Genomic DNA, 16,135 nt, shown 5'->3' on the forward strand with positions numbered 1-16,135 from the left:
AGAATTTCTCATCTTTGGGCCATAATAAGGTGTCTATTAAGAACCTTTGTTGGGTGGTGGTGGTGCACATCTTTAACCCCAGCACTCTGGAGGTGGATATGGGCATATCTTTGTGAGTTCGAGGTCAGCCTAGTCTACAAATAAGAGTTCCAGAACAGCCAGAACTGTTACACAGAGAAACTAACAAAATAAAAAAAAGAATTTTCTGAGCCGGGCGGTGGTGGTGCCTTTAATCCCAGCACTTGGGAGGCAGAGGCAGGCGGATTTCTGAGTATGAGGCCAGCTTGGTCTACAAAGTGAGTTCCAGAACAGCCAGGGCTACACAGAGAAACCCTGTCTGGAAAAACCATTAAAAAAAAAAAAAAGATTTTCTAGATTCCCCCAAAATATACTTGATTCTTTTGATCATTGTCTCTAAGATGACAAAGTTCTATCAGAGAGTAGGGCCACAGGATAGATCATTTAGACTCACTCATCTGTCTTCAATCTTGTCCTTCACTAAAGCTGAAACAAATGCCCTCATCGTGATAAATATCAAGAGATAAATTAAATATCAAGAGATATTGTAGGAAGAAAAGTAATGTGTAAAATATTATCTGAGTCTAGTAATTAAGCCAACTACTTAAGCATAATAGAAGCCAACAAATATCACACACACACACACACACACACACACACACACACACACACACACGTTACTTAATAGGTTGCAAATTTGCTCCTAGCAATTAAAACAAAGCGTTATTCCTGGTTCTGAAAGAGTACAGAGCTTCTTCTACTTGCAGACTGGCTTCCTAAGGCCCAAAAGCAAACTCACTTAGGTGCATATGCTAACTCTAGTAAACAGACAATGGTTATACCACCTACTGGGGGCTAAGAAAGTTGGCAAACTTCGCTCTTTCTCCTACACCATGTATACCTATAGATTAACAGTTTAAAAAAAAATCCTAGCAATTCTATAAAATTAAACTTATGCAGTGCTGCAGTCAGTACAGAATATTTATAATTGTAAAAAAAAAAAATGCACACTTTTCAGGCATTCCCCAATTTTAAAAGAATAATATTTAACAAGCGTTAAAATACCTTTTTAATGCTTGTAGGAACATTCTATAGACCCAAGAATAAATGTTAAAGCTACTAGCATCATAGTTATTTCTCAGACATGTTTTGTAGGTGATATCTCTTTGACAATTCATAAAATAGGAAAATAAAGCTCAAGATTAAATTCTGAGATTTGGCAATTATATATAAAATTTGTATAATGCTCAGTGGGTAATAAAAACAAATGTAATATGGTTTATAGGGCTAATTAATTTTTCTCATGAATCTCAAGAAGTATGTCAAAAGCTAGGGTCATGCACAATTCTTATTTAAAATAAGGACCTTGTATAAACAGCACATATTGCTCAGACTCACCATGAGTAAACTGAGAGGCAGAGCCAAGAGCAGGAACTCTCAGAACGTTCTACTCTTTTGTCCTGTTGTTTTTTAATTCAGTTATTTAATTTTAGTTAAGTTATTTAATAATAGCCCATCTACTATTGGGTTAGTTAATTCAGTCCAAATTGAAAAGCTCTAAGTCAAAGACTGTATTATTTTAATGGGATAGTTTTTAAAAAATCAGGGTGAAGTAACTACATGTGAATATTACTAATGTGAAATAAAAACTACCACAGATACACTTGATCATCCCTATTTATTCCACAGAGACACTTGAACATCCCTATTTATTGCTGCTCTATTCACAATAGCAAGAAAACAGAACCAGCCTTTATGCCCATCATTATGAATGGATTATGAGAATGTATGTGTATTCAATGGAATTTTATTCAGGCACAAAGGAAAAATATAATTCTCAGAAAAATGGATGGATGTAAAAATATATTGAGTGAGTTTAGGTCAATTTCATATGAACTACAGTCACCTGAGGGAAGTTCAATTTAAAAAATGTCTTCATAAGACCAGGCTGTAGACAACCCTGTAGAGCATTTTCTTAATTAAAGGTTAATGGGGAAAGGTCCAGCCCACTGTGGGTGGAGCCTTCCTTGGGCTGGTGGTTCTGGGTTCTATAAGAAAGCAGGCTGAGCAAACTAGTTAGCAGCATTCTTCCATGGCTCAGCATCAGGTCCTGCCTCCAGGTTCCTGCCCTGTTTGAGTTCCTGTCCTGCCTTCCTTCCATGATAAACAGTGCTATGGAAGTGTAGGCCAAATAAACTCTTTCCTCCCCAGCTTGCTTTTTGGTCATGGTGTTTTACTGCAGTAATAGTAACACTAAGACAGCAAAATAATCCAGACCTGACAAGCACTGTCTGCCTTCTCTCACATGTGGAACCTAGCTTGAAGTGTCTTATGAAGATATGTGGGTATGGCGACAGATCACATAACCAGGATGGAGAACACCACAGGAGGGGACAACAGGGATTAAGGAACAGGAAGGGAGCTGCTGCAGAGCACACATGATGTGAAAGCAGGTAAGATGCTACTGAGGTGATATAAGACTCTGGGGAGCCTTAGCTTACCGGTGACCCCAAGTGAAGTGCATGGAGCCAGGATCGATGCAAAAAGCAAGAGGAATTTCTTGTTCCAGTGCACTGGGGTCATCCCAGACCCTGAAAGAGAGGCGGTGATCACCAGTACCCAGTCGCTAAGTTTTTAATATGGTTTCCAGGGGCATGGAACAGTGCACCCTGGTGACAAGGACTTCCCTTGTCTGAAGGTGAGCAAAGGGTCAGTCCTGCGGAATGTGTCCCCACCTGCGGTCTGTGAAATGCTAATTAGCCTCTCCCTTGCAGAGGACAGGGTGTTTCATGACCTTCCCAAAGTTCCTATGTGCACCTTTTCAGTGAAAGGGTACAAGGGGTAGGAAAGGAATGTGATAGAAGAGGGGAGAGAAGGATTAATAAAAACCAATTGTGTTTGAAAACACCATAATGAAACTTAATAGTTTGTACACTAATTAAAATTCAAAAGAAATAAATGTAAGCACACATATACATAAAATCAGAGAGTAGAATGGTGGGTACCAGAGATTAGAGATATAGGGGTTCAGAAGATGCTAGTCAAAAGGAAACAAAATTTCAGTTAGATGGGAAGATCAGCTCAAGAGACCTTCTGTATATCATGATAACTATGGACAATAATTATTTTGTAATTGACAATTACTAAGACAGTAAATTTTTTTTTTTTTTTTTTTTTTTGGTTTTTCGAGACAGGGTTTCTCTGTATAGCCCTGGCTGTCCTGGAACTCACTCTGTAGACCAGGCTGGCCTCGAACTCAGAAATCCACCTGCCTCTGCCTCCCAAGTGCTGGGATTAAAGGCGTGCGCCACCACGCCCGGCCCTAGTAAATTTTTTTACATTTACTTATTTATTGTGTATGTCTGGGGGGAGATGAGAAGAAAATATGTGGCACTCAGCTCTCTCTCCTGTAGTGTTTTGAATATGCTTGGCCCAAGGAGCGGCACTATTAGGAGGTGTGGCCTTGTTGGATAAAGTGTGTCACTGTGGGGGTGGGCAATAAGACCCTTCTCCTAACTATGTGGGAGCCAGTCTTCTCCTGAGTGCTTTCAGATCAAGATGGAGAGAGAACTCTCAGCTCCTCCAGCACCATGCCTGCCTGGATGCTGCCATGCTTCCTGCCATGATGACAATGGACTGAACATCTAAACCTGTAAGCCAGCCCTAATTAAACGTTGTCCTTTATAAGAGTTGCCTTGGTCATGATGTCTCTTCACAGCAATGGACACCTTCCAATCATATGGGTCTCCAGTATTGAACTCAGGTCATTAAGTTTGTTAACAAGCACCCTTAGCCAATGAGCCATCTCACTGGCCAATAAAATGGTAGACTTTAAGATGTTTTCAGTACAGAAGAAAGAAAAAAAATGCATATGATGAGAAGAACAAGAGGAGATGGATGAGGAGAGAGGAAAGAAGGAAGGAGAAAGAGACAGACAGACAGACAGACAGTGTTTAGAGAGTTGGTAAAGTGCTTAAAGTAAAAATACAAGGAACTGAGTTGGATCCCCCTGCACCCACCAGAGTCCACATAAAAAGGTTGCACACATTGCCATGCTTGTTATAACCTGTAGCACTGGGGAGGTGGAGACAAGAATATCTCTGGGTCCTACTAGCCAACATCATAACCTACTTGATAACCTCCAAAATGAGATGGATATGACCCGAGGACCTTTACATCCATACACACACGCAGAAGTGTGTTAAGTAAAGCACATGCTAACACATTTAATTGTTCTACAATGAATACACCATCAAAACATTTTGTAAACCATAAGTAACTTTTATTAGGTTACATAACCAACATACTATCTGAACCATTTCCCTATGGAATTATTTTGTCAGGGTCCAGACTTTCTCTTGTTATTAGTTCTTTGAGGCTAGAGAGATGGTTCTGTGAGTATAATGCTTCCAGGAAGCATGAGGACCTGTGCTCTGATCTCCAGAACTTACATAGAGCCATACATCATAGCATGTGAGTCTATAATCCTGACTCCTATGGGGAAATGAGAAGCAGAGAGGAGAGCTACAACCTGGCATGTGCCATGGAGAGGACACTGTCTCAAGCAAAGCAGATGAGGAACACCAACACTGTGCTGGCCACTGTTTTGTCAATTTAACATGAGAGAGCCATTGGAAAGAGAAACCCTTGAGGAAACCTTAATGCCTCCATCAAATTGCCTATAAAACGCTCAGTGGGAAAGGGTCCAGATCATTGAGGGTAGTACATCCCTTGGCAGGTGGTCCTGAAAGCAGGCTGAGCAAACCAGCAGTGTTCCTCCAAAGCCTCTGCTTTAGTTCCTGCCTCTGGGTTCTTGCCTTGAGTTCCTGCCCAGACCTTCCCCAGGGATGGACTATAACCTTTAAGATAAAATAAACCTATTACTCACAAAGTTGCTTCTTGTTTCATGGTGTTTATTATAGCAATAGAAAGCAAACTAAGCCAGCCCTCAAAGTCATACAATAGGTGTGCCATGGCATGCAATGTTCTGTGTGTGTTTTCTCATTTCCTTTCTCTCTCCCTCCCTGCCTCCCTCCCCATCCCTTCCCTCCCCATCCCTTCCCCTTCACCTCTCAAATCTCTACTTACTTGATTAAGCACCCAAATCAATACTAGCTGTAACCCTGGTAGCATCTTCATTCTAAAGACAGCAGCAAACCAGCTGCCTTACTATTTCTGCTCATCAGCCTTTAACTACCAATCCTTGTACGGTGACGTTTCATCCACAGCCTTATATTCCAATGCTCTCACTGCTTCATTTTGAAAACTGAAGAACCAAAGATCCTTGATCTACAGAAACATGTGAAACAAGCTGGGGGGCGGGGGGTGGGGGAGGTGCCTAGGGGAGCGCCCTTCAATTAAGATATACTATAAAGGCTGTACCAGTAGGTTTGAATAGTAGTTACCACAGTTCCTTCAACTCACCAGTATTAAGGAAACTGAGACAAGAGAAGCCCATGTTCAAGATCTACAAAGTAAACTGCAGGTGAGTCTGGGCTGTACAGGGAAACACTATTTGTAAAAAAGAAAGGAAGGAAGGACAGGAGGGAAGAAGGAAGAAAGGGAGGCTGGGTGAACCACTCGTGGCAGTATATGTCTACATCTCATCAGGAAGCTTAAGCAAAAAGATTGATTGTTTCAAGCCACGCTGAATAGTGAGATGTTGTTTCAATAAAACAAAGAACACGACTAAAGGTGAGAGGACTGCGTTAGTATGGCCACGTGTTAAAGGGTCAGTCCCCAGCTTGGCACTATGGCAAGGTGATAGACACTAAGATGTGGATTCTTGGGTCTGGAGAGATGGCTCAGCAGTTAGGAGAAATGCTGCTCCTCCATTAGGCCCAGGTACATTTCCCAACACCCCCATGGTGGCTCACAACCCTCGTCTTCTGATCTCCATGGGTTATCAGGCACATATGTGGTACACATACAAACACACAGGCAAAACACTCATACACATAAAATAATGAAATGTTAAAAAGGAAGAGGAGGAGGAAGAAGAGGTGGTGGTACTTCTGGGTTAAGAGCACATACTGCTCTTACAGAAGACCTATACTGCTCCTAACACCCACTGGTTGGCTCACAACCTTCTGTAACTCCAGCTCCACGGGACCCCATGCCTTCTTGTGACCTCTGCAGGCAACTGCACTCAAGTGTACATACCCACACACTCATACATCTATCTTGGCAAAAAAGGTTGCCAAATCACATACTACTACAGTTTAAATCTAGAAGTCTCCCACTGACTCATGTCTTGTACCTATCTATGTTCCCCAGCTACTAGAGACACTCTGGGACACTATGGAACCCTGAGGAGGTGGAGCCTAGCTGACAAAGCACAAGTGGTCAGTCACTAGGGGAAGGTTTTGGAGATTGTACCCTAGCTTGGTTCTAGACTCACTTGCTCTTCTTTCTTGCCTTGTCTAATGCGAACAATCTGTCTTTTGCACATACTTCTACTGCCATGATGTTTTGCTCAAGCACATGAGGCCAAGCAACTATGAACTAAAACTTCTGCCACAGGAAGCCAAAACAACCTTCCTTCCCTTTGCTGGGCATTGAGGTCACAGTGAGGCAAGTGTAACCACTACACTATGGCAGGGACTCCCATCCCATCTTCTTTCATCAGCACACTAATTTACAACCCCAGCAGTATAGAAGGGGACTATTCACCTTCATAAACAAGCCAGCTCCTTTATTTCTCTGATAATTATAGTGAACTGATATCTACTGTGACTTTGATTGGGGTTTCCCTGACAGCTTGTAATGTGTAGGACTGCTTCATGGATCCGTTAGACTTCAATGTCTTTTTATTAGTTTTGTTCTTGGAGCCAAGGTTACTATGTAGCCCAGGATGGCTTCCTAGTGTTAGTATGACAGATGTGCACCCACAGCTTTGTCTTCTTTTAAGAAACATTCATTGAAGTATACAGTCAGGTTTGTACTTTTTAATTGGGCTGTGGTTTTGTTGATTGCTTAGCTGCTTTGGGTGTAGTTGTTTTTGTGTGTGTGTGTGTTTTAGGGTTTTTTGTTTTGTTCTGGTCTGGTCATAAGGTCCATAAGGTCCTTAGGCATTCTGAACTAAGCCTTCATCCACGTGCAGCGTAGGTTCGTTTCCCCTGTTTTATAGGCTGCTTTTTCATTCTGATGATATCTTCCCTTTGTTATGAAGGAGGTTTTTTTGTTTGTTTGAGGTAATCCTATTTGTCTAATTTTTCTTTTGTTACCTGGGTATTTGAGAATATTAACAAAAATACAAACAAAAAACCCGTGTCCTTTTCACTATCCAGCCTAAGGCATTCCCCATGTTTCACAGTTTCAAGTCTTACATGTAAACTTTGAGATGATTTTTATATATGGTTAGATACGAGAACTGAGTTCTAATCTTCTGCACATAAAAACTAATTTTCCCAGGACCATTTATTAGAAACACATCTTAAGAAAGTCAGTATGAATAGAGTTGACATCAATGGATACTGCCTTTCATCTTAATAATACTCTAATTATAACAGTAATGTTATCTTAACAGAAGAATTGATCTATTACACACTTCTGTCAAAGTACCATATATGGATTTACATAGCTGTGCTACTGACATAAGACAAGTAGAGACATACATGGAAGAAAGAGAATTACCACAACAGCTCTCTAGGCATTAAAAGACTATGTCAGGTCATCTCTTTAAAAAGGAGGAAAAACAAAACACTTGGTAACAGATTTAATACCTAAAGATGAAAACAAGGCTTAAAATTCACTTAAATGCTCAAGCTTACAGTCTAGAAATTTTAGAAATAAAATATTAACAGTGAACCAAAGGGCGACTTTCAAATATGCTGAAAGAATTATATTAAGTTAGCAAGCTATTTTTTTTATTCTTTCTTTTCTCTTTTTGTTTTTTGTTTTGATTTTTTGTTTTGTTTTGTTGGGGGGTGGGGCAAATTTTAAGACAGCTTTTCTCTATGTAGCCCTGGCTGTCCTGGAAATCTCAATAGACCAGGCTGGCCTCAAACTCAAAAATCTGCCTGCCTCTGCCTTAGTGCTGGGATTAAAGGCATGTTGCCACCACCACTTGGCTGCAAGCTGTTTTTCTCACAAGAGTTTAGAAACAACTTTGAGTGCCTTCAAGGTATGTATAAGAAATTACATATCAGTTTCCTATTAAGCACAAAAAGTTCTACAACAGTTTTTAAAAGAGATATAATTAACAAATTGTTAAGTGTTTTTGGATATTTTCTAAAATGTTTAAATAGTTACATCAACTCTAGTATTCTTTGTTATTTAGATTAAAAAAAAAGAGTCTTAACATTATTTTCCTTTCACAGAAAAAACAATACTAAGCAAAAACATAATGTTAAAATACAAAAGATTTACTAAGCAGTCGTAGCATACACCTTTAATCCCAACACTCAGGAGACAAGCAGAGGCGGATGGATCTCTGAGTTTGAGGCCAGTTTTGTCTACAGAGTAAGCTCCAGGATAGCCAGGGGATATATTCACAAAGAAACCCTGTTTTGAAAAACAACAACAACAAAACCCAAAAGATTCTAAAATTCAACAACAGTGCCTTTTTTGCAAGCTCTTCCTGAATAGCATTAAACCTGAAAGACACAGATACAATGATACAGCAGAAAGGAAATTAAAACAAAGACTGAAATAAAAAAAAAATCTCACTTCTGTCTAGAGAATCTCTTTTGTATATGTAATTTTTGCTTATAGAATCTTACTGCCTCATAAATTTTCCTTAAATAACAAATTGCAAACCTTTAAAAATAAAGTGGGTGGCATATACCTAAATAAAATCTGTTTTGGCAAAAAAAAAAAAAAAAAGAAAAGAAAAAGAAAAAAGAAAACTCAATTTGGCCCAAGTCAACTTTCTATCAATAGAAAGTTCATTTTCAACCGCCTCAGTTATACAGAATCAAGCACACATTGCTGAATCATGGAGCTCCTTCTGGAGAGTCCTCAGCAGTGATAACAAGGGTCTAGCTACACTCCATAACTGAAGTGAAGGAAGATCATGTTAAGGCAGTCATTTGTTCTTCTCACCTTTAAATCTTAAGTTACTACTTCACGACAGTGAGGTTATAGAAAATGAATATTTAAAATAGTTTAAGCAGACACATAATTTCTAGAAAAAAAGAAAGAAACCTTACTAAAAATCTAAAATACTTCAGTATGTACTAAAGCCTCTCACAGACAAGAATCCATGGAAAAATATAAAAGGATGTATTTAGACTTTCCATTCAGTTAAAGCAATCCTGTAACTTATGAAAGGAAGGCTCCAAAACCCTCATAAAAGTTCAGTGTCTTAATTACTTCTTAGTATCTGAATTCACAGACTTCTCTCTTTTTAAATGAAAGGCAAGTGTTGGAGAAATGTTTTTTTAAAAATTATGATCTACTTCATCTCACAAAATATTACCTGAAACTTTTTGAACATATAAAAGATAAAAGTAAATATAATAAATTACCTAAAGATGTATAATTGAAAGTACAAATTAAAAGAACATCCAAAATTTGTGATTTTTTTTAGTGAGAACTATACAAAACATATAGTATATTCATTAAGTTATTCAGGAAAATAGTTGAGCCTCTCACCTGGCAATCCTTAGGAATAACTGGTATCATGAGGCCATGTCATCACCATACATAAATATAGACGAGACAACTAATAAGCTACCTATAAGACCTCCTTTTCCAAACAGCTAATGTTTCAGCATTTAAATAAAGAAGCAAAGACCAGCTTTACCCCAAGCTCCAAACATCACTGAAAGTTTCTCCTATTAGCCTCTCAAAAGAATTTTGTACTGTCCAACTTACAAGAGAATACAAGACATCTTCATATACACAGAGATCTTGTATGAGGATTTACACTTCCCAAAATGCACCAAAGAGTTTTTCAATGTGAATACATTCTAGGAAAAAACTACAACTAAGGCAGCTGCAGTCGAAGCCTTCAGCTGATGACTAGAAAATAGGGCTACAAAGTAAAAGCCAACATTGACATCTAGTGGGCATTCAAGCACAATACACCAGACCAAAGTATTTCTAGTGTGCATGAGGCTCATACCAGTACAACTTTTAGCTATAACCCCAAATGAGAAAAGCTTATCTCACAAAAAGCTTGTCAGTATGAGCAATACATTTTGATAAATACTAGCCATGTAACAAATCATACAATTAAATGTTTTAAGTCTTTATAGCATGAGACACTGATTAAGTGTACTGCATATAAAACTAAAAGATGACTATCAACTGATCAAATATGACTGTGATTTTAAAAATCAAGATTATTTTGAATTAGAAAGCATTAGAGAGAATGAAAAAACTAAAAAGAGGAAAGTAACAGCATATACATACAAATGACAAGGAGGGTGTCTCAAAAAAACAATCAAGTCCTGCCATCAGCAAGATGGTAAAATGGACCTTTGTAAAGCCTGTCAATTAGACCAACCACACAACAGTACCTTTGCAAACCTTAGTAAGAAGCCAGGTGAGATTACAGAGCCTGGGCATGGGGGAGAGGGTTGTTAAGCAGAACAGGGAGGAGAGTTTGGCATCACTCATGTCACTCTTCCCACAATGCCAAGCAGCACAGTGAGAAGAAATGTCCTGAGCCTAGGCATTGCCTCAAACCCCAATGTGGAGCCCAATCCAGGAAAACCTAGAATGAGGCGAGACATCTGAGTATGCCAGTGCCCATGGATCAAGCTTGTGTGTTTAGGGACATACTTTTAGGCTGCAGATCTGCCTGGTATACTCTGGCTCTGGGTCTACCCCATCGCCAAATTAGTCCCCAGGACTGAGTCCCTAGAGTTAGTGTACAGGCAATTCTGCTGACCTGCCTTCAGTAACCCAGTAGCTACCTACTGGGACCTGGCAGCCTGATTTAAAAAAAAAAAAAAAAAAAAAAGCCGGGCAGTGGTGGCGCACGCCTTTAATCCCAGCAGAGAGGCAGACAGGCAGATTTCTGAGTTTAAGGCCAGCCTGGTCTACAAAGCAAGTTCCAGGACAGGCAGAAAAACCCTATCTCGAAAACCAAAAAAGAAAAAAAAAAAAAAAAAAAAAAAAAGACCTGGCAGCCTGATGTTCCAGATATGTGCAGTAAATAAAAGGACCTAGCTGCCACTACAGCTTGCTCTCTCCAGATTAAGGCTACCTAACACAAAGCTACATCACAAAGCTGTGTCCCTATAGACACAGCTTCTGGTTGTCCTTAATAAAAACAAGCTCTCCTACTGCTAAAACACTAACTGGACTTACACACCAGCTTATCTACTGGAATCAGGCCAACCTATTGAGGACTCCAATGGCAAACAGACCCATGGATCACATAACTGTTCTCAGAATCTCCAGATGGGCTGGCTGATGGTGGGCTTTCCCAGACAGTCTTCAAACACTTCAATAATTTCCTTTTTCAAGAAACCAGAGAGTAAGGTCATGCTATAAGAATCAAGAACAAGGGCTGGAGAGATGGCTCAGTGGTTAAGAGCACCAACTGCTCCTCCAGAGGTCCTGAGTTAAATTCCCAGCAACTACATGGTAGATCACAACCATCTGTAATGGGATCCGATGACCTCTTCTGGTGTGTTTGAGGACAGTGACAGTGTACTCATATACATTAAATAAATAATATTAAAAAAAATCAAGAGCAATCCATGAAATATTAACCAACCAAAGAAATGAAAGAAAGCACCATTTACTGGGTTTGAGTAAATGCAGTGTCCTAAACTGCCTGAAATTCAAATTAAATGCTTTAAGAAAACTCAAGAAGCTTTAAGAAAATAGAAATAATTTTAAAATATAGTATAATAAATAACCAAAACAAGAAAGGAGTATAAAAAATGGAAGTTGGGTTTTTTTTTTAATGAAACAAATTCTACAGCCAAAAAAATACAATGAATAAAAAATTTAATGCATAAGAGCAGAAATAATCTACTAAAGAATCCATGATATTGTACCACAAGAGAAAAATCTGGAAGAAAACTTGCCAAATTTATGACAACTTAAAAGAAATGCAGGTTACAGAAGCTCAAGTAGAAGACAAGTAACAAGTTTATTTAAGGAACTAACGAAAGGCTGGAGAGATGGCTCAGCAGTTGAGAGCACTTGCTGTTCTTCCAGAGGACCAAACTTTTGATCCTGCCCCCAAGTTCAGTGGCTCACAACCCCCTGGAACTCTAGTTCCATGGGACCTAACACTTTCTTCTAGCCTCCAAAGGCTCCCCTATACATGTGTGCATACACTAACAAAAACAAATACACACACATATAAAGAAATCATTCGGGCTGGTGAGATGGCTCAGTGGGTAAGAGCACCCGACTGCTCTTCCGAAGGTCCAGAGTTCTAATCCCAGCAACCACATGGTGGCTCACAACCATCCGTAACGAGATCTGGTGCCCTCTTCTGGAGTGTCTGAAGACAGCTACAGTGTACTTACATGTAATAAATAAATAAATCTTTAAAAAAAAAAAAAAAAAAAAAGAAATCATTCACATTAAAAGCACATCAATTTATAATTTTTAATATATAAGAAAAAAAGTTCTTTCCAAGTCTGAGGAAAGACAAAAATCGAGGATGAAGATGGCCACATATCCCTAAGCAGATTCCATACCAGCGGTGACAGAAGCACTTTGCTGGGATGGCTTTTCAGTGACACAGCTGCTTTTGAGCTACACTTCTGGAAGTTACCCCAAAACTCACTGATCACTAAGCTAGGCTTGGATGGAAATGTTTATTCAGTATATCCTCAGTGCCCTACTGTCCTGACTAGTTTTACGTAAACTTGACACACACTAGAGTCATCAGAGATCAGGGAACCTCAACTGAGAAAACGCCTTTGTAAGGTCAAGCTATAAGCAAACCCAAATGGGAATTTTCTTTTCTTTTTTTTTTTAATTTTTAAAAATGGGATATTTTCTTTATTTACATTTCAAATATTATCACCGTTCCTGGTTTCCCCTCCAAAAAACACCTTCCCCCTATGCCCTTCCCCCTCCCCCAACTCACCAACTTACCCAATCCCACCTCCTGGTCCTAGCATTCCCCCACACTGGAGCATCTTCTCAGGACCTAGGGCCTCTCTTCCCATTGATGGGCGATTAGGCCATCCTCTGCTGCATATGCACCTGGACCCATGAGTTCCACCATGTGTACTCTTTGGTTGGTAGTTTAGTCCCTGGGGCTCTGGGGGTACTGGTTGGTTCATATTGTTGTTCCTCCTATGGGGCTGCAAACCCCTTCAGCTCCTTGGGTCCTTTCACTAGTTCCTCCATTTGGGGACCCAGTGCTCCGTCCAGTGGATGGCTGTGAGCATCCACTTCTGTATTTGTGAGGCACTGGCAGAGCCTCTCAGGAGACAGCTATATCAGTCTCCTGTCAGCAAGCACTTGTTGGCATCCACAACAGTGTCTGGGTTTGGTGATTGTAAACAGGATGGATCCCCAGGTGGGGCAGTCTCCAGATGGTCATTTCCTCAGTCTCTACTCCACACTTCGTCTCTATAACTCCTTCCAGGGGTGTTTTGTTCCCCCTTCTAAGAAGAATTGAAGTATTCACACTTCCTTTGGTCTTCCTCCTTCTTGAGTTTTTCATGTGGTTTGTGAATTATATCTTGGGTATTCTGAGCTTCTGGAAATTTTCTTAATTTAGTGACTGATCCAGAAGGCATCAGTCCTGGGTTCTACAATTAAGCAGGCTGAGTGAGCCATAGGGAACAAGCCTTGGCAGCACTCCTCCATGGCTTCTGTATTACCTCCTGCCTCCAGCTTCCTGCCCTGCTTGAGTTCCTACCCTCACTGCATTCAAAGATGAGCTGTTATATGGAACAGCAAGCAAACTAATATTCCCCAAGCTGCTTTAGTCAAACACAGTATTTCATGATAGCATAGGAACCCTAACTAAAACACCTACCTAGTATAAATGGATATTTGCTTCTCTTGTTTTCTCCAATAAAACATAATGATTCTATATTAAAGGGCATACATTCATTGCCATCAAAACAAGCCATAAGGCAGGTAAGTAAAAGTATGTAATCAAAGATAAGTTGTTATTAGTTTACAGTAAGAAGCTGTTACAACCATAATTTTTTTTATATAAAACATGTGGTAATCACAAAGCTCTATGCAAAAGACAAAGACTAAGCTCAACATACATGGGGAAGCTACCTAAGCAAAGGGCCTAATGTGGTCAGAAGGCAATGAAAATATGGCAGCAGTAAATCCCAGCCTATTGTTCATCACTGTGAATACAGAGGACTGAATGTTTCAATCAAATACTGAGTGGCTGGGGCACAGCTAGGGCTCAATTGAGTATGTGCTGCCTACAAGGCGCTGACCTCATATTGCAGAACATACAGACTCAAGAGTGAAAGGACAGAAATGACATTTCATGATAGTAGACACAGAGAAAAATGTTCCTCACTTTGAAGGAGTAGAGCTATACAGATGCATGCATTTGTAAACCTCATCAAATAATATACTTAAGATTTGTATAAAAGTATGTTTCCCTTAAAATTAATATTAAGTAAATACTGGTAACACTTACTAACAATCTATCAAGCTCCCATATCTGAAATAAAGAGGATATAGTAAACAGTGGAATCTCCATCAAGCTGAAGTCTAAACGTATCTCCTTGCTTGATAATTGATTCAATGGGAGCAGGCTGAGGACCTGGCTAGGGGACCACCTTGAGGAAGACGAGTTCACCATTAGATAATATACATTTCCTTCCCTAGTGCAGCCTCTAAAAGTTGATGAGGTTTGTCTATGTCTCCCTTTCATAGCCAAGACCACCTCTTCTGCCTGTCTTTCAGATCCTGGCTGGAGCCTTAGCATGCTCTCCCTGGTTCCGGGCTTCTTTACGCTTTCTCTACAGCTGCCCTCCCAGCATACAACTCTGCTGACCGTGACTGACCTCTGTGTCAGCTTATCTCAAGCAGCATGGCCTCCCCCTCTGTCCTCCATTCTTCTCCTCTGGGCAACTGTTAACTTTACAGCTTGCATGCCCCTGATTTTTCTTTTAAACTATAAATAAATTGTCCATGAGTTCATTCCTCTTTGTTTTCATTAATAAGTCTAAGAACCCCAAAAGGAAACCCTGATTTCCCAAGTATATGATGGCACCAGTAGGACTTGCCAAGATTTCTGGTAACATTTGTTTCCTGCCTTTTAACTTTTTAATCATCAGTGAAAATGAACATGTTCCTACACCCTAGATGGTATCAGGAACCTGTAATTTATTTTCATGAATTAAAAAATGAACTTAATAAAGCAAATGTAGTAAAACATTAAAGCATTCCAACAGTGAGGGGGATACGGTACAATTCTTTTAGCCTTTCTTATAACTGAAAATCTATAATAAAGCATTAGAAAAAAAGATGGCAGTTTAAAATATAAATATTATATGCACAGTTTTCAATATAATTTTCTTGTTTTATGACTATCATTTATAGAATGAATTAAACACACATTTAAGAAAAAATAAAAACATACCCGGATTTCTTGAAGGTTGTGAAAATTATTTCCTACTCTGACTGAGATTTTGCTTGGAGTGTAGCTTTCATCAGACTTATAGTCTGCATAAATACATAATGTCTTCACTGTTGTTTTTCTTCTAAAAACAATAAAGTAAAATAAAATAAAATAAAATAAATGTGCTTTATCATACATATCAAAGAGTTATTTTTATTTCCAAAGCATCTTCTCTTCTGGTGTTAAAAATGACAAGCCAAAACTGAGAGGTGGTAGTGCATGCCTTTTAGTCCCAGTGCACAGAGGAAGAGATAGGGGAATCTCTGTGAGCTGGAGGACAGCCTGGGCTACAAAGGAAGTTCCAGGACAGCCAGGGCTGTTATGGAGAAAAATCCTGTCTCAAAAAAACATACACACATACATATACCCATCACAAGACAAGTTTTCAATCAATAATTTTCTTTTATTTTACTTCAACTTGCAGGCTAAAACATGTAAAAAATGTAAGAACAAATATACTGTTTTACACAAACATCCCTCACTGAGAACATTGTCAAGAATTAAATAATACACAAAGAAGCATTTAAGTCAAGTTAGGTACTTCATCATTAATAATGCCCATCCTTTTTATTTACATTACATAAG

General features: G+C 39.3%; 1 protein-coding gene across 4 annotated transcripts in view; it reads right to left on the reverse strand.

The window, feature by feature from the left end:
• Positions 1–16,135, reverse strand: part of Anapc10 (anaphase promoting complex subunit 10) — a 69,286-nt gene that overhangs the window by 36,016 nt on the left and 17,135 nt on the right. For all 4 annotated transcript variants that reach the window (XR_015048624.1, XM_021170454.3, XM_021170452.2 and 1 more), the window contains exon 4: positions 15,512–15,632. Coding sequence is in view for 3 of the 4 variants with exons in the window: in XM_021170454.3 (XP_021026113.1) it covers positions 15,512–15,632 (121 nt within the window). In the remaining variant the exon portion in view is untranslated. The remainder of the gene's footprint in view (positions 1–15,511; positions 15,633–16,135) is intronic.

Source organism: Mus caroli, unplaced genomic scaffold, assembly GCF_978045245.1.
Source record: "Mus caroli unplaced genomic scaffold, Mus_caroli_1 scaffold_10, whole genome shotgun sequence".
Lineage (NCBI taxonomy): Eukaryota > Metazoa > Chordata > Mammalia > Rodentia > Muridae > Mus > Mus caroli.